Here is a 24,707-nt window from a genome sequence, read left to right as displayed (position 1 = left end):
ACGTGAGATGTAAGTTTGAAAAAAAAAGAAGAAGAATTTTTGTTTTGTTAATTAAATTTAATGTTTTGATTTATGTGTTTTGAGTGGAAGTTAATTTACTAAATTTAATTTATAGAAATTTTGAGTAGAAAATAACTTGAGTAGGAACTATCAAGTGTTTCATTCACCAACATGACCCATTTAACTCATTAAATTGGATGGGTCACTCTTACTCACTTAATGAATTTATTTATTTTTGTTTGAAAAAGAAATATAACTTCTCATCGAGTCCACTTTATAAGAATAAAGTGATATCTTAAATTACAACTTAATACTTGCAAAAAATTATGCCTCCATCCTTAGTTAAGAAATATAAATGCCAAATCATTTTAACTAGTAATTTTTGGTTAATGAACTTGTGATGAGTTAAGGTAATTAGATCAGTCTATTGTGTTAATTTTTCTTCTTCTTGAATTTATTGCAACTTACTGAAATTTGGATTTAAAGTGTCAATGAACTAAAAATCCACGTACACACGGAGTTTGAACCATGGTTCGCCTGTTCTGCTGCTAAATATCCTCATCTAACTCCCAAAATTGTGCTAAAAGCAACCCACTTTAACGCTCGAGGTTGAGTATCTTGATCAGTTGTAGTTCATCCTATTTATCTAGTTTTACTTCTATTTCTCCACAATCTACATCTGATCTATCATTGGTTAAATTTTGTCGTACTATTGTAACTGATGTTGATGTATATTATTATTAGAGCTCTGTTACATACATATATTAAAACGTTATTTCATACGTTTTCTATATATTTCTTCACGCTCTATCTTTCGTAAGAGTTAAAAAAGCATAAAAAGTGATGAGTGCGAGCAATTTCCGTCCTTACTTTTTTCTTAAAAAAAAGAAAGAAGCGGTTACTCTCATCAAAACATTGTGACAAGTAACATCAACATGCATGAAAATAATGGAGAAGACACACCAAAGTTTATCAGCATGACACAAAGAAGATGAAAACGGAAAATGATAATTGCGAAGAGGAACGAAAAACGTGAGAAAAGGCACACAAAAACATACTTCATGGGGTTGGCTTGGCCTTTTGCAGTAGCGTTTCTTAATGAACAATGATCACCAGACCTTTATATAGAGTGCATAATAATAACGTCTTTTCCAACTCCAACCTTCATTTTTCACTCATCTTTGGTTGCTATTCTAATGAGGAACAAGGGTGGATGGAATCATGGGAGCACAGCAGCAGCAATGCTTGCATTGTTGCTATGCTTGGATGGGATTGCAGAGGTTAACTCACAGACACAGAAGGTACCTGCTATGTTTGCGTTTGGAGACTCATTGCTTGAAGTTGGCAACAATAACTTCCTCAACACCATCGCAAGGTCAAATTACTATCCTTACGGCATCGACTTCAACGGGGGTTCTACTGGCCGATTTTCTAATGGCAGATCCCTCATTGACTTCTTTGGTAACTCATCTAATTTCACAATCACTGTTATGCATCTACTACATCAATATGGACATTCCTTTTTCTTACCTATGGGGACATTTCGGTTCTGAAAGAGAGTATCATTAGCATTCTTTTTGTTTTAATATAACATTATTATTTTCTAAAAGTTAAAATTAAATTATAAAAAAAACTTATTATTTTTTTTTTGTACCGGAAGTGTTTATAAAGAAATTTATTCAATAGTTGTCTCACTCTAGACTCATAATTTTTAACTTGACAGGAGCAATGCTGGGTGTTCCTTCTCCACCACCTTTTGCAGACCCCTCCACGACTGGAGCTAGAATACTTTCTGGTGTGAATTATGCATCAGCTGCTTCCGGCATTCTTCAAGAGTCAGGGAGACACTATGTACTTAACACACTTTTCTTTATTATATTTAGCTTTTAAAAATAGTGTAGGACACAACAAATTATAACATAACATGTAAAATTACAGTCTAGTTTTCATGTTACTAGACATGTCTAAAGGTTGCAGCACCATGATGTATGCAGGGTGATCGGTATAGCCTGGGCCAGCAAGTCCAGAACTTTGAGAACACATTGAATCAGTATAGGACAATGATGAACACAACTGCATTGAATCAGTTCTTAGCCAAGTCTTTAACAGTTGTGGTGACCGGAAACAATGACTACATCAACAACTACCTCTTGCCCGGGTTATATGGCACCAGTTATAATTATACTACCCAACAGTTTGGCAATCTTCTTGCTGATAGCCTTGTGCGACAAGTTTTGGTAATTAAATTTTCTCTCTTATCTCTTATATTTCATTTTCACATATAAAGAGATTGAGTTGAAAAATGTTGAATTAATTGATGCAGACACTACATAGATTAGGATTAAGGAAGTTCTTCGTAGGAGGAATTGGGCCACTGGGTTGCATCCCGAATCTTCGAGCCACACTTTTGGCCCCAGCAGGAAGATGCGTGGACTTTGTTAATCAGATGGTTGGAACCTTCAATGAAAGGCTTCGATCAATGGTGGACCAACTGAACAAACAATATCCCGATGCTATCTTTGCGTACGGTAACACTTACCGTGTCCTTGGCGATATCCTAAATAACCCCGCGGCCTATTGTAAGATATATATCATATACTAATCCATTCTGAAACAAATTAATTGCATAATTGATGAAATGATTGTGTTTGCAGCGTTTAATGTTGTGGATAGAGCTTGTTGTGGGATTGGAAGGAACCGAGGTCAATTAACGTGCCTCCCATTGCAATTTCCATGCATAGTAAGAAATCAGTACGTGTTTTGGGATGCCTTTCACCCTACAGAATCTGCAATATATGTCTTTGCCTGGAGAGCTGTTAATGGACCACCCGATGATAGTTACCCAATTAATATACAACAAATGGTTAACATTTGATTCACTATTCGTCTCTTCTAGTTTCATATGAAATGTAAAATTCTAGATAACAATTACTTTTGGGCCTTTTAATAATATAATAATAATAGCTTGCATTATATTAAGGCACTTTGTTTTTAATGTTCCAAGACACTCATCTAATGTGTTAATAAAGTTTAGAAAGGCTGACTTAGTAACTGTCGACTTTTGTTCAGACTTCATAAGGTGTATCATAATATAAGATTTGGGAATTACATGACATGGCTATGCATATTATTGAATTTGCTTATAGGTGGGTTATTAAAAATACAAGTATTAATTAATTGGATTTGATAAGTTTCTTGAGGAAAAAAAATCTGATTCAATCTCATCTAATTACTTTGATTTTGAAGTTAAATTCAATCTAAATCAATTTAATGCTTCTTTTAAATTGAATCAATTTTACTGTTTTATTTTAGTTTGTTAGAGAACGATAAATAAATCCTTATTTGTTTTATATGTAACTTATTAACCTTTTCATATAAAACACAAAATATATATAATAAAAGAGTTAAACATGAAATGCAGGAACATATAAATTAATTAATCCAAAACTATTAACTTATAAATATATGTAAATATTAATATATAATTTAGAAAACAAGACTATTGCGAAAACAAACTAATATTGCACATGAATGTGCGTAATATGTAAATTATTTTTAAATATATTAATTTAGTTTTTATAGATTCCTCTAAATCAGATAAATTTTATGAACAGGAAAATGAGAAGGAAGCTAGGTGAAAACACCAAATTTATCTTTATTTTATTTTCTATTGCATTTACATGGTTGGGAATGTTAGGATGGGTATATAAATATTCTATTTTATAGTGGAAGTTTAAAAATCTTATTCCTGAAACCTATATTTTGATTTTTATCAATGGAAGTGTTAGAAAATGGATAATAGAAAAAAAATGTTTGGAAAAAGAGAAATGAAAAACAAGTTTGAAAAGGCTTGTATGTGATAAGGCCCATATTAGGTATTAGCGAGGCCCATTTAAAGGCAGGCGAGTAGAGTTGAGAGTTGAGAGTTGAGAGTGGGAGACATTTGAGATGTTGAAACTGAGAAAGTTGAGCAGAGTGAGAGGCGGAGAATTGGGTTGTGGGAGGTGGAATCGGTGTTATTCAAAGTGGAGTGATGAAGTTGCAGAGGAAGCTCCCAGTTCCGGAATCTGTAGACCTCTCTCTGAAATACTGAAAGAGCTGAACAAGAAAGTCCCTGACTCCCTCATCAAAACCCGCCTCGAGAAAACCGACGGTTTCCCCATCAGATACATTCCCTGGTTTCATTCTCTAACCCTAACCCTAACCCTAACCCTAACATTTCTCCTCTCCTTCTCTATATTCTATATTCATATTATTGCTCTCTTTGCAGGCATGTTGTGAACCGCATTTTGAACTTACACGCTCCTGGTATGCATACGCACCTCTAATCCTTTTCCTTTTCCTTTTCCTTTTCTTTTATGCTTTGCCTTGTTGTTTAATAATAATGTGGTGTCTTTCGTTTCGTTTATGCTAATCATAGAGTGGTCTGGTGAGGTTCGGAATATCACCTATTCCGCCGATGCCAAGTCTGTCTCCGTTGTCTACCGAGTTACCCTTTATGGGACTGATGCTGAGGTACCTATCCTACTGCTTTCTATATCATATTCATTTTCAGCAAACTTGAACCGCCCTATCTATCCTACATTATTAGTAATGAATGCATAACTCATGCAAACATTCACTGGGCTGTATTCACCATTATTTACTATATCCAAATTTAATAGATGCCAAGAAAGTGAATCTACTATTAGAGTAAAATACTTCAACTATGTCTGTACAGTGTACACACATGGCTTTAAAAGTTAAAACATGTTAAAGTATTTGACACACTCCGGTTAACAAACCAAGTTAAGAATCGCTTGGTGACTTGTTCTTTCCTGTGAAGCTAAATTGATTAGGCTTGCTCACATTTTAGTTCTGCATTCAAAACCCAAACTCAACCAAACTAGAAATTTAGTTTCTTTGAACCTGTCATATCTCATGGACCAAGATGCAAGATGAGCTAGTTCTCAGGTTTGAAATACCAATTCCAAACCTGTTCATAAACTGGTTAATCAAGAACCGGTTTTGTTAATATCATTAAGAACATCTCCCTGAAACTGGAATCTGGAAGGTCTAATGGGCATCAATAGAGAGGCTCAAGCAGTTAATGGCACAGCACTTAGATGAAGAGGAACAAAATAGGGCTGTGCTGGTCACTGAGGCTCCACCTATTCCAACTTTCCATGATGCCCAGCTGTGCACAAAACTATTGTTCATTGCCAGAATATGAAAGGTCTTTGCAGCATGCCATAATGTCATATCTCCTTCTCGCTGGAAGCTGTTCTCAAACCTGTTTTTACAATATAGAATTGGTGCAGGCAAAGCTGTTTGGATTGCTGAATTGGTTCAATCTGTAAAATGTAAATTGTATCATTGGTTTAGTTATTTTTTGTTCTGTTCTGTTCAATTTGGTTTGGTTCACAATGTTTTTTTTTTGCAAAGCCCTGAAACTGGCACAAAGGAGAGCTTAGAACATGTTCCATATATTTCTCAACAACTGAATTTAAATTTATAGGGATGTTAATTGCTTTTTTCATCTTTAGCCTTTGGACTTTATTTGCCATCATTGCTGATTTATAGTTTTGAACTTTTTGCCCTTGTTCTCGATTGTCTCTGGGTATATTTGAACACAGTGAAATAATATAGCTATGGTGTTTGAATCAGAAAATGAGCAGATAAACTTCAGTTGTTTGTTAGTTCCTGTTTATTCTGTCTCACTGACTAGGTAAACCCCATTTATTTTTCTAGATATTTAGGGAATCAACTGGTACTGCTTCGGTAGATGACACAAGTTATGGAGATCCTGTACAGAAGGCCGAAGCAATGGCTTTTCGTAGAGCTTGTGCACGCTTTGGCCTGGGGCTCCACCTTTATCATGAAGAGGCGTCCTAATCAAGCAATTATGCTTCTCAGGGTCAATGTTTTGATGATTCCCATCGATTTGCTGTTGCTTTTTGTCTATGATCATTTGAGATGAGATCATACAGCAACATTAGTACTAGAAGGGAAGCATTTTGTTATAACTTGGTGGCTTCAATCTCTGTATGTCAGGTTTGCCATATGTTTTATCTTATGGACGCGATTGGAACAATTCATGTATTATTACATATCTGATGTAGAACAGTAAAAATATGTTCAAAATTTATTCGCATAATAGTTTATTAATTACTAATAGCATTTTATAGCTTAAAATGTATGTATTAATTTGTAGCATATTTTTACAACTGATAAAAACAAAATTAAACCCTGTTCATTGTGGTATATCATGAAGGAGAATGTTAACGACTATCCTTAAGGCATTGGTTATGGTAACAAAAATAGTTAAACTAGTGAGCAAGAGTGAGAATATGCAAGGCTCGATCTAATTTGAGTTTGACATATTCAATGCAGAGGTGTTTTTTTGAATGAAATTATTTAGTTAAATAGGTGAGATTTTGAAGCCTTTTTGAATATGTTTGTGAAATTTAGATTGTTTAATAATTTATTATTGAATAATCGATTATAATTAAATTGAATTTTTGTTGGATAAGTTTGCACTAAAGTGATTGAGATATTTAATTTTGTTTAGATAAAAAGAAAATTTCAATTTTTTATGTTGTAAGTTACCTTTAGGGAGGAAAAAGCTATCGAGAAATAATCACAATTTATAACTTTTTTAGTTTTATGAAAGCAGTTTATTTTTATAGAAAAGAATTGTTTATAAATTTAAGTTATTCTCTTAAACGCATTTTTTTAAAAATAAAATAGTTTGAAATGTGAAATTATAATCTTTTCTAATATAGACCTTATTCTATTTGTGTTACACTATGCCAAATGTCCTTTCACTTTAAAAATTTGGTACAATAAATTTTGAACTGTCCATGTCTAAATTAATCTCAATATCAAGCTTAAGTTTAGAATGAATGTCGCGATATATGAAATTGATTTTAACAATAAACCATGTGGCCCTTTGCAAATAATGAAAAGAAAGTCATCATTTGTATGCTGTATGAATTATTTCGGACAAATTATGTTAAGTAAAAAAAGTTCACAATATGTAATTTTTTAAACTTATTGTAGCATAACTATTTTTAGAACTTTGTAATCTATCACTCTTCATGATTTACAGAGAATTGTATTTTACAATGCCACACTTTTTCAACATCTCTTTAGCATTAAAATTTTTAGATAAATTATAAATTGATTCAATCAAATAACACTATTGGACCCACATGAAATTCAACTAATAAGTTTTAAAAAATGTGCTCTCAGCATTCAAAATTTACATATTAGATCAATAAAGCCCAAACAATTTCATATAACACTGATCAGATTTTAGATGCGTTTTTAAACTATTATTTATTGAATTAATTTAAAATAAGTTCATCTTTCATATAACAATGATAAGGTTACAAAGCTTGGATAAAAAAAAACAAAAAGAGGAAAAAAGTCTCACAAGAATAATTCAATTTAGATCCATCATATATGCGATGGGACTATGAGCGTCTTGACAGATTTATCGATAGTAGGTTGAGAATTTAAAAGAACTAATTTTAAAGTTGAAGAGTGATGACAAATGCTTCAACAATTTTTCCTATGCATACTTCACTTTTAGCACAGACCAGATCTTACCATATAAGAAAATATTCTTGATTGAAATATAACAAAAAAAAAAAAAGAGTTGAACATTGCTCGAAGCATTAACTTGATTTGCTTATCTTGACATAGGTTGAAAAGAAAGCAAACATAGTATCAAATTAAAGACATAATAGAATAAGTAGCAAATCCATTCTCATCCTGCATGGATAGAGAATGAACTCCTCCTAATTTAGCTTTCCTAATTACAATCCAAACCATATAGGCTTTAAACATATAATTAATAGAGTATCAAGGTCCATCTCGATGTAAACGTTGACAGATAGAAATAAAAGAGGAGGAGAAGAGAGGAAGGAAGAGAGAGATAGAGAGTGATGAGATTCACCTATGTCCTAACCATGGTTGGTGAGTAAGTGAAGTACCCAAGGGAACCAAAATATCTCCCAGGGTTCCATGCAAGTGTTTGAGTCCCACAATCCATTGATGTAGTTCTCAAGATGATGATGAAATGTACTACTTATGCTAAGCGGGAAAATAAAACACTATCCCTCCTAAAGATTAGTGGATTGGCTTAAACTCCCATAGTTTAGCCTCATCATTGAATTTACAGGAACAAAAAAAAAATAACAGTAGTTAGGTATTGCCTCCCCTTACCCAAAGGGAAGATTGTCAATTGGTTGGTTGGTTAAACCCCTTTTTTGAGAAAATTGAAATGAAGTTGAAAAAACATATTTATGCTAAGACTAAAAGTCTAAGACTAGCTAGATGTTACCATACAAAAAAGCTGGGACATCCAATGTCCATGGTTGCTAAATGTTCCTCTTCATCCAGAGGTGATTAGCAGTGATTGGAGGGAATACCTATTTTTGCAGAACTAGCTTAATTTCTACCACCTATCTGTGATCTCCCATTTACAATTTTTAAAACCATTCTGTACTTTTACTTAGCCCGCCTTGAGCCCAAGTTAACAAGATGGTTCTTTTGGGCCTGGCCTTTCTAGGGCCAGACTTTGCTATTCTTTTTGTTTTTTTTTTACCAACACAACTATTTCCGATAGCATGCGTTGGTTTGGTTCTCTTCTTGGAACCTTTGATCAAAGATGCAAGATTTTTTTTGAGAAAAGGGAATGCATGACTCTCCAAATGAGGAGGAAGATTTTCGCCCCTATGGGGGGCATTGTTATGCGAGAAAAAGCCCAAATGCCATTGATGGACTTTCTTTTGTGTTAGTGAGAGAGTGCGTGTGTGTGAGAGAGCACCATGGTTAGGGCAAAGGTTGGTTGATGATGAGAGACTTCAAGAAGCAACTGGGAAGTTTTGACATAGCTAGTTTTGAGATGAGTCTCTAGCGATGAGGAATTGGAGCTTGAAGCGCCATGGTCACGCCTGCGGCACAGCAAAACACACTGTCAAAGAGGTTAGTGCAGTGCCACATTACGAGTCCAACAAAACCCATATGAGTCCTATTTACCTATATTTATGTCTATTCAATGTAAAACAAGAATCAAAGGAGTACAAACAAACCTGATTGCAAGGCAGGGGAAGGAGCAAGAGACATAGGTGTTCCATAGTGTTGGGCATAGCCACCTGCTGCAGTGGAAGCAATGGGAGAATACTGAAAGAGCTGAGGGGGATAGTTGACACCATAACCCTGGCCTGAAGTATAGCCGCCGGTGGTGCCGCCACCACTCCCTTCACCGTACTGCAGATATGGGTAGAACGCCGCCGCACCCGTCATCATCCCTCCTGGTCCACTTCCATAAACTGGGTACTGTGCTGTTGCTCCTCCATACACGCCATAGTAGCTCTGCATTTTCCATTTTCCGTTTTTTAACCTCAACCACCATATACTATACATTATAAAAAGTTGACAAGCTTTTATTATTATTCAATTTGAACAAGGTTTCTGGATTCATTAGACATTAGTATGTGGTGTACTGTTTTATTCAAAAGGTGGACCAATTATAAAATTTCGCCTGTGCAGAACCGCTTGGCTGTGAAAGTGTACATACTCAGAAAATGGACCACAAGCCCCCGGTTTTCACCTCTCCAACTCAAATAAATAAATAAATAAATAAAAAGACAAGACAGGACAGGCAACACTTTGTTTGACTAAGGCTCACGCACTACTCATTCGTTTGTCCCAAGGGAATCAATTATAGAAACAGTGCCAATGCCACCGACTTACCACGTTCCTCTCCACATTCTGTAGGGTACAATAATGTGTTGTTCAAGAAAAGGTCATCCCCACATAAATATACAAACCCCCTACAATTACCATCATACCCCCTTTCTCTTATATTTCTTAGTTCTTACACCATTTCAGAGCAATCACTCACATAATTGCATCAACAGAATTTTCTTTTAATACTTTTTTTTACTCACATGCTCTACACCCGCATATAAAACTAACTACTGCGTATGTTTCCAAAATTGATAATTAATAATTAATCTATCAACTTAAGCGTGTCAAATATTTCATGCCTTACTCACAAAATTATTTTTATTTCAAAGTTCGAAAAATAAAGTTGAACTTATAATTATATACTATACAAGCATACTTAAGATTATTTTTTTTAGTGACATTATAACTTAAAAAATGACATGTTGAAGATTTTAATTTTTCCAATTATAATAAAATTTAATAATCAATATCTGTTTTCCTCATTTTCATATAAAAATAATTTTAATTGTTATATATATATATATATATATATATATATATATATATATGAGTTAATCATCCCTACACTGTTAATGTAAAAATTTTTACACTAGCAACCAATCATATCTTTTAAAGTTACTTATTTTATTATTATTTCATTAAATAAGTAACTTACATATCACTATTTAAAAATATGATTGGTTTTCGGTGTAAAAAAATTTTACACTGACAATGTATAGGTGATTAACTTTATATATATATATATATATATATATATATATATATATATATATATTATAGAAAAGTCTAATGTGTAATGTATGTATCATGTGCATATGTGAATCAAATTCATTATATTTACAATAATTACAAATGACGAATCTTAATTTCAAGTAGTTGCGAGTCAAGAGGATATTTACTTTTGATTCATCTTGCCTGATTTGCTCACTATTTTATTTTCTTTGTAACTATGAATATTTTGTTGACAAAATTTCAAAGAAAATCTTCAAAATTCGATTTAACGTGGCGTAATAATAATAATAATAATAATAATAATAAGTCAATTTGCAAGGTGCAATGCTACAAAATGTGAATAATATAAAAGGGAAGAATAATTGGTAAACGGAAGAAGAAGAAGAAAAATAGGAGAATATATCTTATACATAGAATTATGGAGATTGTTTAAGGCGATAATTGTTTTTAGAAATCTACTTATTAAATATTTGAATGAGAAAAAACAGTGGAAATAGTTTGATTTCATAAGTTGAAAAGCCATGTGTCCGAAAAGCCATGCTTGGAAACGCATCCTAAGTAAAAGACAATGTAGACAAAGAAAAAAGTAAAAAGTTAAAGTAATAAAATGTGTACAAACCGTAGGGTAAGTGTAATCCGGCGAGTAAGGAGAGTACCTGAAAATAGTGATCAAAGAAAAAACGAAAGAGAAAGGTAAGAATCTGAAGTTAATTAATTTAGGAAGTAAAATGTATGGAGCATGCTGCATGAATGTGGATCCTTCATTGAGGTGGAGTTTACATGCAGCTTCATGATTAAATGTGGAAATTGATTAATTAATTAGGTAACAGATAAAGGTTAAGGACGTGGAAGACTAATTACAGATGTGCATTGTCCTTTTTCTTTGCCCCTGCTGGCACATGACTATGAGAGAGAGAGAGAGAAGGTTGACGGAAAAGGTATCTCTCTATTCTATAGGTATCATGTGAAGAGGAGGTTGATTCTGTCATAAAAGAATATTATAGCTAGCAACTAGCAAGGCATGCTTGGTTACAGGTTAATATATATGTTGGGGGGTGTTTGGTTGTGCATGAGTTGGCATTGCACGTGCCATTGAGTACAAATGCAAAGGAGAGAGAGAGAGAGGAGAGAGGAGTAGCATGCTAATGCCATAAAGAGTAAAAGCATATTCATACCCATAAACATTATAAGGTATCCCTTGCTGGATGGCATAATGAGGGAAGGTTGCTGCTGATGGAAAAGCCGATCCCACTCCTCCTCCAAATCCTGTCTGGAAAGAACCCATTACTCTAAAGTTCCTCCCTCCTCCTCCTCCTGCCAATACACCAAACTTAATCAATACCAACACTAATATATATGCATTAAGAAAAATTAAATACTGTTTCATTTTAAGACTAGATATGCATGACAACTCAACTCGTGCTATGATGTATTTGGGTTAGTGAAAAATAACCAAAGGGAATAAATGCAGTAGACGTACTGCTTTGGTTCCATGCTTCTTAGGGACATTTCTTCCATTTGTTTCCCAAAAATATACATGAAATAAAACTCTCACTTAATGGAACTTTCCACTCTGGAGGAATATTCAACCTTAGCTGCCATTTAGCTGTGCGTCTTCCATTCTTATCAAAGGATATTTCCACATTGATCGACACATATGTTATGACTTGGATTTCACTCAAGCACAATAATAATTTGCTAGAGAGGAATATCCATTAACATCGATCGAGCTTATTATACGTGGAGTATATTGATGATAAAAATGGTATGAGAAATGTGAGAGCATCTTTGAACAGTGACAAACTTAAAACCAGAAGATTTTATGCAACTTATGTGAGATCTTATACATCATATCAATGAGATTGAGAACCTTGTAAATTCAGATCAGATGGGATTAATAATAGATCATGAAAGCTGAAGAAACATATTATAGATAAGTTGGTAAATATATATACATACCATGCTTTGGGGTTGAAGGCTTAGATCTCTGAACACCCAAAGAAGCAAGGTTGCAGTTGGCTCTCCTACCATCGATTACAGGAGCAGCATCCACGCAAGCTCTCATGGCAGCTTCTGGTTCGCGAAAAGTAACCTGAAATGGAAATAATAATAATCATGAAACTAATAAGGAAGGTGAAATTGCCAATGACAGGCTAGTGAAAGAAAACATGTAATATGGTATATTACTTCATTCAGAGTTGAGATCTAGGTAGCTAGAGGTACACATATAATAAGAATTCAAGAAAGACACAGAGAGAAAGAGAGAGAGGGATGTACAAATCCATAGCCCTTAGATCTTCCAGTGGCCTTGTCAGTGATGACAACAGCCTCCAAGATCTCACCAAATTGTTCAAAATACTTCTTCATGGTCTCCTTTTGAGTCTCCCAGGCCAAGCCTCCAACAAAGACCTTAGTGTATGTGGTGTCACCAAACTGGCCTGCCAAATTAACTGGAGTCATGTTGAATTCTGTGGATCCAATAACAAAGCTCTTGTTCTTCCTCTTTCTTGTGGTTGATGATCTTAATCTTCTTGTTATTATCCTCTAGCTAGAGTCAGCTCAGCTATGACAAAACTTCCCAGTGTTATTTTGTATTTTGTGAAACAATGAGTGTATGAACTGGACAGAGAGATCTAGGTGGTGAAGATGAGAAATTTAGAGAGGTGAAGGAGATGAGTGTGATATTGGTGAGAAGAGAAGAAGAAGAAGAGGAGAGAGAGAGAGAGAATTAGGTCAGAGATGAAAAAATAAAAGAGAGAGAGAGAGAGAGAAAATTGGGAGGGAAGAGAAAGCAAAAGTTGGAAAAAGAGGAAAGGGCCTCACATAATAAGGACATGAATTATATACACAGCAGCCCCCACCTGCTTCCATTATTCAATCTTTATTTAACAATTAATAATAATATATCAAAACTCAAACCGCCTTTTCCTTCTTCTCCTTCCATATCCATCCATTAGCTCCTATTCATTTAATTTTATTTATCATTATATTAATTATGTGACATACGTCTAATTATATTTATATATGTTGGTAATAAATGATGGAGTATTTACCATTTCTTTTTATACATGGATTATTTATTCGTCACAATGCTTTTTCTTTTTTCTTTTTTCTTTTTTGATACCACCATTTGAATCCAGTCCCTCACAATATTTATTTTCAACAATTTGGCTGCCAGTTGTTGGTGACAATCCTATTCACCATATATATGAACTGAGGTTAATTTTTATATATACTAGCTATTATCGCAATCTAGTTTTTATTATTATAAGTTGTATATAAAATTTTTATAATAATATTATTATTAATTTAATAGGTAGTATTTTATATAATATAACATTATATTATACATATAACAATAAAATTATTTAAAATATAAAAATTATTTAATTATATAATATTCAAAATCGAATTTATCAACATATTATTATTGATCTTAAATCAAGACAGTTGGTCAAATTTAAAATCACGCAACAAGTTTTATCAAAATTTAAATTAGATACTATATATCGGTATTAGTGATAAAACTAAATCAACTAAATTTTAAGATAAAATTTACATACAATTTATTAGTTGTCATTGATACTTAATTCAGTTAAAATTGACATTTTAGGTTAATAATATATATTTATATTTAATATAAATTTCATTACATTACAAGAAAATTGTCATATAGTGACACAATAAGTGTCACTAAAAATTATTTTTACTTACACAATAAATATAATATATGTTAGTATATTGTTAAAAAAATGTGGATATAAGTTATAGTAACACACAAAATATATTGTTAAATCTCATTCAAAATCAACAATAAAATTGTGTGTAGCTATATGCCAAATAGATATATATTTACATATATAATATTTTTTATATGTTACTATATGTAATATTTATTGTAGTGTTAATACAATTCTAATTAAAAAAATTAGGATAACAATATTTAACAAAACTATTTAAATTTCGTCCTAATTTTTAATCCAACATTAAAAAAATTAACTTATTATATTATCAACTTTTTCTATCAATTCCTTTCCATGGGTTCAGGAATTTTATAAACTCGATTCTATCTGCATTGATCTAAATACCTTTATTTGAATTTGGTTGTTCTTCGGATAAAACTTGTTCCAACTCGATGTCGTCAAGTTGAGTAATGTGCGTTTGTATTTTTAACTCATAAACTCGACCTGTTGGCATAATAATTTATTATTAATTTTTAATTATATTTTTGTATTTATTTGATTATTTAATCATTATTTATTGAATAAAAAAAACATCAGTTTTTAACCTTGTGGACATGATAGACTCGATCCAAGTAATGTGTCATTTATCAGGTGGTTAGTTCGGGTCGAATTTGTCATAAAAAATGTAAAAATCCGCCACCCAAATTTGAGTATTAATTTTGTTGTAGGTTTAGTTAATGTGTTTGGTCAAATTAAACTCAAATCGACTTATGTATAACTCTAAAAATCCTTTCTAAAGTCTCAACTACCATTATATCCTTTGTTTAGAAGTTTTGCATATATTTATTAATACAAGAAATAATTGACACCATTATATCCTTTGTATATTTTTAATTTGGTTTTTCTTAATTTAATTATGTATTTATAGCTTTATTTGATTTAAAGATATTTATTCCAATTTATGTTTTTACATTTATGTAATTTAAAAATCCTCCCATATTTTACTTTAAAATAAATATTTTTTAATATTTAGTGCTACATAATAAAAAAAATTAAACGAAACATTACGTGAAAAGTTATACAAAAAAAATAATTTGAAGTAATTTAAATTATGTAATAGTAAAATATAGTATTTAATATTTTTGAGTGCATATGGAAGGGAAGAGGATTAATTTGGCGAAAATGTGGTTTGGTTTAGGAGAATAAGGTTTAATCCACGTGCCTATGATTAGAGAATAGGTTTAGGTTTGGGTTTGGGTTTGTAACCACGCGCAATCATGGGGGCGTGGGAGTGGATCATGCAGCAACTATTATTATGTTCCTTCCTCTTTGCACTTTCTATTATTTTGAGGAGACATCACCTCTGCTGTGCTCTGCGCTCCATTATTACCCTCATTTCTTTCTTCTAATTACCTTTTTACCCCTACTTCATTTTGCAACAAAAAAACGGAACGGACCCTGTTCCCTGTTGGCGCCAACACTCTGGAGCCAAGTCAACGGTCAACTGTCCAATGCCTGTCTGCGACTCAAACACGCCTCTACCTTGCTTTTCTCTTTACTCTTTTTTTCTTCTTCCTTAAATTTAACTTTCATTTTAATAATTACTCAAATAAAAACTTTACTACGCAAACTTTCAAAATATATCTTACTTGCTACTTTGTAAACTATATATATAAATGTATTTTAGTAGTCTTAATTTTTTTTAATACAATCCATTGTCTATAAGGAGTTCTTTTCTTTTTATTTTTTTTGTGAATTTATAGAAGCACATTTGTAAGTTATATATTTTAATGGAGTTTCAATAAGTTTTAAACTATAAGAACTTTCTAAAAAATTTATAAAAACAGTTTCTTGTACTATTTAATAAACCGTATTCTTTTTTTCATATTTTTCCTAGAAAACAAGTATATTCGATAATTCGAAATATAGTTAATAATTAAATAATAGCACTTTTCTTGATAAATATTCAAGCTGTGATTATTTATTGTGAGAAAGTAATTTCTTCTGCTGATTAACTCTAAGTTCCGTTTAATTATAACCATATTGTTTTGTATAAGTTATTTATCTTGCGTTATCACACAAATTCTCTCTCAATCTGTGACCCCCCAAAACATTATAAATGTTTTCATTATGTCGGATTTTGGAAACACAGCGTGCTGGGGCTGGCTGGCTTATCTCGTATTAAAAGGGTAATTGTGGTTAATCAATAGTGAAAGTTTAATTATGCATTGTAAAAAAAAAAGGTTTAATTATGCGAATCACTTTTAATTAATATCATTCTTAAAGAAAATGCCTTGCTTTATACTATTTCGTGATCTTATACATACTGTATTCATTATGATCCTGTACATACGCATTTCAAATGGTTGTTAATGTATAAAATAAATTATAACAATAAGTGTTTGAAGTCAATTAAAATTAAATATTCCATCAATGATAATTCAAAATATTTTAAATTATAGTAAAAATTATTTATAATTGACTGTGGTTTTTAAAAATTATAGTAATGTTATTGATTTTATAATAATTATATAAAATGATATACGAAAATTAAACTCTTATTTTTTATGCAAGATAGAGTTGGAAGGGTTGGGCCAAGTGGTGCAGTTGGATCTGAAGCCGGTTGGGAGTTATGTTCCGGTGTATCGCATTGCATAGGCTTTTGATGATGCGTCATATTCATGGCCGCCAACAAGGCAACAACCCCACCATCACCTCTCTCAGCTCTCAATCTCATTCTCTGCCCATCAATATCATATCTAACCTTAAGTAAAATTATCTTATTTTAATGTTGTGTAAATTATTAATATTTATATTATTTTTCTAACTATTCAGAGGTACAACTATTTATCATAATCAAGAGATTTTAACATTCATTTATATGTATAATCATTCATGACTAATCAAAAATAGGATTTAACTATTTAAGTAATTTAAATTCTGAAAAACTCATTTCCGAAGTCACAATTGCAATAATATATCAATGATCCGTTATAAACAAAAAATATATATATATATATATATATAATTTATTTATTTATTTAGAAAACAAAATAATATTTACTATGATTATTGTTTTTTTTTTCTTTCTAAAAGCATAATTAATACCACCATAAATGTTTTTTTTTATTCTCTATTGTATTTTCTTTTCATTACAATGTGGAAGTAGTAATTAGCATTTAAGAGGCGGAGAATATATATCATAACAATATGTTTTCATGGAAATAAAAATGGTTAAAATCTTAATTCTAATATTAAAATAGAATTGTGAGATTAAAAATCTCATTTAAAATTATCATCTTCAACGTAATTATTACTTTTTACAATTAATCATAATAATAATAATGAGAAATAGTTAGGATAACAATAAATTATGAATATATATAATTATGAGAATGACAACGACGAGGAAAATAATAATAATAATAATAATAATAATAATAATAATAATAATAATTAAATAATATTATACTTTTATTTTATTTTTTTATATCTTTTTTTACTATTTTTATAAGACAAAAATAAAAATTAAAAGCACAATTTAATCTAAATATTAATTATCACATCATTATCAAATTATGATTAATGTTATAATTTTTAAATTTTAACAACTAGTAAATAAATATTTAACTGTTAAACTAAACATTTAAATTATACAAAATTGAAAATTTGAAATTTATAAAATTAAAACTTGAGACTAAAATTGCAAGTTATATAGAAAAAAATTGTACCATATATTTATTCTCCTTAATATTATGCATATATCCGTGTGTATAATATGGGGGCAATTGTACCCATAAAAATTCTCATGGAGGCAATTGTACCCATAATATATATATTTTTTTCTTCTAAATATCGTACATATACTCATATAGTGTGGGGTGTATCCATAATTCTTTTTTAGTTTTCTTACTATTGTACGTATAGTACGCGGGTGGGGTGGGAAATTGTATTGTACCCCTTTATTTTTTATTTTTCATACTTATCTCTGCGTGAGTATCCTTATTTACGTTAGAATATATAGCTTATGAAACTTATTTATTTATGCTACAATGTCAATAGTTTTATTTTGTTCAATGTCTTGCAAATTAATAAATCAAGTTCATTCCAAAACTTAACTTTTTAAAAACAAAAAATTAAAAAAATTATTTCTTTTATCTTTTTTATATATATATACATCCTTTTAAATCTTAACTGTTTAAATTCCAAAATGATTTACGTTAAAATATTCTCCTCAAATTTAAGTTGAGCTCACTCACGCTTTATCAAATATAATACCATTCTAAGACACACGTCCTTGAACTTGAACTACAAAACAAAAGAAGTGTATATCAAAATATTTTTCTATCCTTTTGTTTTTAACTATAACACTTGTTCTGAAAATAATTTTCTAAACTTAATATTTACACATTAAATCGATTGTTTAATAACATTTAATTATTTCAGAATACAGTTTTTTTAAATGAAAATTCTAATAATATCTTTAAACATGTTCCGATGGATAAACTTGTTAGGTGTTTGAAGCCCATTCCTCCTTGTGCTTTTTGGAAGGCAAAGTAGTTCCAGTTCCAGCTGACCCAAAGAATTTTCTTTGTTTCCCCACCAGAATCTCTGACTACTTTTATGTATATCATTACACAAATTAAAGCACATTAAGTAGCATAAAACATACTATCGCTCAATAAAGATGAATATATATAGTTGCAGCCACCGATTTTAATAAAACCTCTTTATTCCGGTGGGGTTAATTATTTCTCCTAATTAATTCCAACTTGTAATTTTATGATTAATTTTTTCTCCATGCTCGTTTTTGGAATGATTTATCAACCAAATAAGTGGATTGCACATACTATGTCTTGACATTAAGGCCTACATGTTTCTATTATTTTACTGATATTAGTTTTACCAAAACTTGTGCACAATAATTTTACACTCTCATGCCGCAAGGATACATGATCCTTGATTAACCTATAACAAACATTTTCTTTCATGTTTGGTCCATTGTCACCTTAACCCTAGCTCACGATTCACATGGACCTAGATTCCATGGTCCATGTTCTATAAAATTACGTATTGGAATGGAGAGCTACTGATGCAAGTGACATGTCTTAGAACCAAACCTTAATTAGACGAGGTATGCTGGGTCCGTATATATATACATTTATATTAAATGCATGTAAATCTTCAGAGGTTTTGGAAAGGTATGCCACAATTTTTCCTTTTGAAATTACCAATTATACACAATCACAGAATTATGATCTTTGATAATTAGCCCTTCTTAATTCTTATGGTTTAAAGTGGTCCTACTTAATTTAGATCTCAATGAGTCAACATCTCTCTCTCTCTACAGTAAGAACGATGCATATCTTGTGCATTAGAATCCAAACTTATACGGTCCCATCTCATATATCAACGATCCGATCTGGAAGATCTATTTCTCTCTGCAAATTGCTTCAAGCAAAAAGGAAAGAAATGGAGATTATTGGTGGTTGTTGTCCTATTGCTTTCTCATTCCTAATGTATGATTTTAAATTTTGAAAAGACAGTCTTTTTAGCCGACTTCACGAGCAAAAACCAATTAACAATTTCTTTTATAAAAAAAAAGTAAAAGAAAGACACAAGACACAAATAACATGTTGAGACTGTCCACAGAATTTTATCTAATGAGTTATTTTACAAGCTTCAACTACAAATAATTTTACTCAATTACAACTCCTCAATTAGCTCTTAAGCACTAAGATATTTCCTTGAAAAGAGATACACATTAAATAAGAAAAATGACATTAAAGAGATTTAAAGTTCAATCCAAGATTTTAACCACTTATGTTAATTTGCGTGGACAAAAATCAATTAATAATGATATAACTATTTTTGAAGTTACTTTAAAAAAAATAGGAACTTATACCCAATAAATTTTTTTTTCCAAATCAATTGATAATCCTTAATTTTATTCTTATTTAGTTGACAATTTAAGAATTTTACACATAAATTAAGAAAGTGAGAGTAAATATTTAATAAATGTAACGATTTTACTGAATTGTTCATACATACATATATATTCTCAATTTTTATATTTTTTGAAGATCGCAAGAATCTCTTACACAAAAAACCATATATTATTCGAGCTGGATTGAATTACTATATTTTCTCAATTTTTATTTTATCAATTCGTACTTCAAAATTACAATAAAATGTAAATTTAAGTGCAATATTAAATTTAATTTAATATATTTAATCATTTAAATATCTAATAGTAATATGAAAAACATTTAAATTGTATATTATATACAATATTAAAATTTATAGTTTTGCATGTAATACTCAATGTTTAAATTATATATAAAAAAAATTATATTCATCATTATGTTAAGCGAATATGACACACATAAATATTTTTATAACTGACTTAAAAATTCTCATTAAATATAAAGGAAGTTTTTATTATTAATTATATTAATCTTGAATTTAATATTTATATAATATTGAAATAGTAAATTTATTTAAAATTGTATGAATATTTATATCATACACAGTTAATCTAAGACTCGGGTGTATAATGATTTGCGATATATAATGCAAAACATATAATATTATCAATAATTGAAATGAATGGAAAATATTAATTTTATCTAAAATTATAAAAAGAAATGAGATGATTAAGCTCATGTGCTGTTACAATTAGACATATTATATTAAATTATCCTTTTTTGAAAATATATAACTTTACTATATAAAAGAAATAGTTTATTTTGGAACTTAATAAAATATTAAATGTAAAAGAGATTGAAATATATGAAAGGCATTGTTGGTAATATGACTCTACCCTATTAAATGAAGAGAAAAGTGGACACAAAAATGTCACATAATATAATTTATGTGAAAATTCTACATATAATATAGAATATATTCCTGTTTAATCCAGGGCTTTCTTGATATTCTTTGATCTTCCAATATTCTTGAAAGGTATACTGCATACATTCTTTATTCTACAAGAGCCAACAGGTAAAAGTAATCACAATAAAAAAAAAAAGTTCAAGAATAAATATTAATATTTCAAAATAAATTAAGAATATCTATATATATATAAACTTGGATATAATTTTATATTAACGAAAAAAAAGTAATAACGAATCAATTAATATATATATCTAAAATATTAAAGAGTCATCGGGGATGGTTTTGTATCTTAAAAGATGAGGACAACATAGGACGCGAGTGCATTTTTATAGGCTCTTTAATGACAGCTTTCATGGTATTCGAGTAGCGCATGAATGACGATGAGCCATTGTTTCAGTTTCAGTTCCAACCAAAGCATCTCTTCAACTTTGATATAAATTACCAAAGGTAATGGATATGGTTTTCTGTTCACAGGCGTTGGTGGGTTAATTAGCTGGATCAGTTCTTGCATGCATGCGCAATACATTGTAGCAATCTCGGTCGCGACGAGACGGTGAAAAATAAATTGAAAAAGAGGAGTCGCTACTAATGTTATTTTTTACGGAAAAATATTAAAAAAACCATAAAGTAGAAAATAGTCTACGAAAACTAAATTTTTGAGTTCGGGAGTCAATTACGTGTGAGGAAGGTATTAGCACCTCACAACGTTCGTCCTAAGACGATTACCTTTAATTAATTAAACTAATTATTTATAATTTATAAAAATATTTATCTCACTAAAATAATCAAATATATTTTATTTAACTAATTTAAATTATGCATTGAAAAAGGGTTAAAATTATTATTGTTATATAAAAAGGAAAATAATATACTTTTTATTTTTTGGCTCGAAAAGATTTAGTTCTTGCTCCTACGTATCTTCATATATAATGAAAAATCAGAGTCACGTAGTTCTTTGATAGAAAATATTTGTGTGTTGATATTTTTTAATTAAATTTTATTTTTGTTAAATATAGGATTCTTGAACTGTCTCAGCTCATTCACCCTAAAAATATAAAATTGACTAAGGTGTACACCAAAGTCAATTCAATAAAATTTTAATTATAATTATTACTAGAGATGTTATGATGTTAAAAAATTTATTGATTGGACATTTTTGTTTTTGGAGAAAAAATTTAAAGATAAGCTGTCACAACTTGTATTTTAAATTCAAAGGTTAAAAAGATGTCACATATAATTAACCATTCCTCCAAAATAAAATTTTTAATACAATAATTTTAAATATTTATATTAAATATTGTAACACTATATTTTGATATTTAATCACATTTTGAATTTAAATAAGACTTTAAGATGATAAATAAACTTTTTAAAATAACAGATATTACTAATAAAAAAATAAAATAAAAATAAATAAATAAATAAAAAGTGAGTTCGATATACTCACTATTGTTCGCTTAAGAAGTGGTAACTTGTTGGTCTCTTCCTCTGGGTTTCCTCTGGTCCAAGGTGGAGATGTATGTGTGTTGGTGTCTTTTGGGAAGGAGAAGGGCCGCTATTTATAGACTTTCAGGAGGGACCGGAACGACCCGTTTTGAATCCGGAACGGCCTGTTCCGGGGATGCAATTTTACTCACAACGACCATTTTCGGAACGGCCTGTTCTAGTTTTGGAACGGCCCGTTCTGAGATAGAATTTATATGTATTTTGGTCGTTTGGGAACAGCCCATTCTGGGCTAAAAATTATAGGTCTTTTTTGAAGGTTGGAATGGCCCGTTCTAGTTTTTATGAACAGCCCGTTCTGGACTAGAATTTATAAGTCTTTTTGGAAGGTTGGAACGGTCCATTCCAGTTTGGGAACGGCCTGTTCCGGGCTAGAAATTTTAGATCTTTTTGGAAGGTTGGAACGACCCATTCCAGTTTGGGAACGGCCCGTTCTAAAACCATATCAAAATTATTAAATTACCCTCCATAAAAATATAAAAAATGAGGTGTTACATTTGCCTTCTATATTTTTGTCTTTTTTATTCTTTTTTGTACATACTTTTTTTGCTATTTTTTTTATACAAAAATTGACATTTCTCGGACAAAATTGGGTTACTATAGTTGCCCCTCTTTACTTAATTTTACTAGATAATATAAACAACTCTTGTTTCCATATTATCGTAGTAAAATATAAGTAAAGAAAACACAAATTCCGTCCCTGAGCTTGAAACATTAAGAAACATGAGCGCGAGGGACACGAAACATTAAAATACATGAGCGCGAGAGCTCGAAACATTAAAAGACATGTGCGCGGGGACTCAAAACATTAAAAGAGTAAGCACGAGGGCTCGAAAAATTAAAAGAGTGAGCACGGGAGCTCGAAAGATTGAAAGAGTGAGCATAGAGGCTTGACAATTAAAAGAGTGAGCACGGGGGCTCGAAAGATTGATAGAGGCTTGAAAATTAGAAGAGTGAGCACAACGGCTCGAAAGATTGATAGGGGCTTGAATATTAAAAGAATGAGCACGGGGGCTCGAAAGATTGATAGAGGCTTAAAAATTAAAAGACTGAGCACGGGGGCTCGAAAGATTGATAGAGGCTTGAAAATTAAAAGAGTGAGCACGCGGGCTCGAAAGATTGATAGAGGCTTGAAAATTAAAAGAGTGAGCACGGGGGCTCGAAAGATTGATAGATGCTTGAAAATTAAAAGAGTGAGCACGGGGCTCGAAAGATTGATAGAGGCTTAAAAATTAAAAGAGTGAGCACGGGGGCCCGAAAGATTGATAGAGGCTTCAAAATTAAAAGACTCAGCACGCGGGCTCGAAAGATTGATAGAGGCTTGAAAATTAAAAGAGAGAGCACGCGGGCTCGAAAGATTGATAGAGGCTTGAAAATTAAAAGAGTGAGCACGCGGACTCGAAAGATTGATAGAGGCTTGAAAATTAAAAGAGTGAGCACAGGGACTCGAAAGATTGATAGAGACTTGAAAATTAAAAGAGTGAGCACGGGGGCTCGAAAGATTGATAGAGGCTTGAAAATTAAAAGAGTGAGCACGGGGGCTTGAAAGATTGATAGAGGCTTAAAAATTAAAAGAGTGAGCACGGGGGCTTGAAGGATTGATAGAGGCTTGAAAATTAAAAGAGTGAGCACGGGGGCTCGAAAGATTGATAGAGGCTTGAAAATTAAAAGAGTGAGCACACGGGCTCGAAAGATTGATAGAGGCTTGAAAATTAAAAGAGTGAGCACGGGGGCTCGAAAGATTGATAGAGGCTTGAAAATTAAAAGAGTGAGCACGGGGGCTCGAAAGATTGATAGAGGCTTGAAAATTAAAAGAGTGAGCACGGGGACTTGAAAGAATTATAGAGGCTTGAAAATTAAAAGAGTGAGCACGGGGGCTCGAAGGATTGATAGAGGCTTGAAAATTAAAAGAGTGAGCACGGGGGCTCGAAAGATTGATAGAGGCTTGAAAATTAAAAGAGTGAGCACGGGGGCTCGAAGGATTGATAGAGGCTTGAAAATTAAAAGAGTGAGCTCGCGGGCTCGAAAGATTGATAGAGGCTTGAAAATTAAAAGAGTGAGCACGCGGGCTCGAAAGATTGATAGAGGCTTGAGAATTAAAAGAGTGAGCACGGGGCTCGAAAGATTGATAGAGGCTTGAAAATTAAAAGA

General features: G+C 31.3%; 3 protein-coding genes across 4 annotated transcripts; 2 read left to right on the top strand and 1 right to left on the bottom strand.

Annotated features, from left to right (window-relative positions):
* Positions 1–942: 942 nt before the first annotated feature.
* Positions 943–3,095, top strand: LOC109799076 (GDSL-like Lipase/Acylhydrolase superfamily protein). Its single transcript, XM_020359565.3, has 5 exons — positions 943–1,461; positions 1,724–1,851; positions 1,995–2,237; positions 2,324–2,579; positions 2,655–3,095. The coding sequence occupies exons 1-5, from the start codon at positions 1,197–1,199 to the stop codon at positions 2,873–2,875; spliced, it is 1,113 nt and encodes a 370-aa protein (XP_020215154.1). The 5' UTR covers positions 943–1,196; the 3' UTR covers positions 2,876–3,095.
* An 809-nt stretch (positions 3,096–3,904) lies between these two features.
* RAD52-1 (cobalt ion binding protein) lies at positions 3,905–6,174 on the top strand. Its single transcript, XM_020359255.3, has 4 exons — positions 3,905–4,178; positions 4,271–4,308; positions 4,421–4,515; positions 5,731–6,174. Exons 1-4 carry the CDS (start codon positions 3,949–3,951, stop codon positions 5,872–5,874), a joined length of 507 nt encoding a protein of 168 aa, XP_020214844.1. The 5' UTR covers positions 3,905–3,948; the 3' UTR covers positions 5,875–6,174.
* Positions 6,175–7,649: 1,475 nt separating this feature from the next.
* On the bottom strand, positions 7,650–13,291 carry LOC109798453 (RNA-binding (RRM/RBD/RNP motifs) family protein). 2 transcript variants are annotated; one of them, XM_020358759.3, is made up of 6 exons: positions 12,751–13,291; positions 12,433–12,565; positions 11,649–11,787; positions 11,093–11,129; positions 9,081–9,363; positions 7,650–8,962 (listed from the first exon to the last, which is right to left on the bottom strand). In XM_020358759.3, exons 1-6 carry the CDS (start codon positions 12,931–12,933, stop codon positions 8,937–8,939), a joined length of 801 nt encoding a protein of 266 aa, XP_020214348.1. In that variant the 5' UTR covers positions 12,934–13,291; the 3' UTR covers positions 7,650–8,936. The 2 variants fall into 2 exon arrangements, with proteins under 2 accessions (XP_020214348.1, XP_020214347.1); XM_020358758.3 differs by having other exon boundaries at positions 7,650–8,942.
* Positions 13,292–24,707: the final 11,416 nt, after the last annotated feature.

This window comes from Cajanus cajan, chromosome 8 (assembly GCF_000230855.2).
Source record: "Cajanus cajan strain Asha chromosome 8, NIPB_CcT2T_4, whole genome shotgun sequence".
Taxonomy (NCBI): Eukaryota; Viridiplantae; Streptophyta; class Magnoliopsida; order Fabales; family Fabaceae; genus Cajanus; species Cajanus cajan.
The sequence above is the reverse complement of the archived record's forward strand: the minus strand, read 5'-3'. Positions and strand labels throughout refer to the sequence as shown.

Coding starts and splice junctions, on each gene's coding strand:
- LOC109799076 (XM_020359565.3), top strand. CDS start 1,197: ATGAGGAACAAGGGTGGATGGAATCATGGGAGCACAGCAGCAGCAATG. Junction 1,852..1,994: donor AAGAGTCAGGGAGACACTAT/GTACTTAACACA, acceptor TGATGTATGCAG/GGTGATCGGTATAGCCTGGG. Junction 2,238..2,323: donor GCCTTGTGCGACAAGTTTTG/GTAATTAAATTT, acceptor TAATTGATGCAG/ACACTACATAGATTAGGATT.
- LOC109798453 (XM_020358758.3), bottom strand. CDS start 12,933: ATGACTCCAGTTAATTTGGCAGGCCAGTTTGGTGACACCACATACACT. Junction 12,566..12,750: donor GATCTAAGGGCTATGGATTT/GTACATCCCTCT, acceptor TTTCCATTTCAG/GTTACTTTTCGCGAACCAGA. Junction 11,130..11,648: donor ATACCTTATAATGTTTATGG/GTATGAATATGC, acceptor CACTATTTTCAG/GTACTCTCCTTACTCGCCGG.
- RAD52-1 (XM_020359255.3), top strand. CDS start 3,949: ATGTTGAAACTGAGAAAGTTGAGCAGAGTGAGAGGCGGAGAATTGGGT. Junction 4,179..4,270: donor CCCATCAGATACATTCCCTG/GTTTCATTCTCT, acceptor CTCTCTTTGCAG/GCATGTTGTGAACCGCATTT. Junction 4,309..4,420: donor TTTGAACTTACACGCTCCTG/GTATGCATACGC, acceptor TGCTAATCATAG/AGTGGTCTGGTGAGGTTCGG.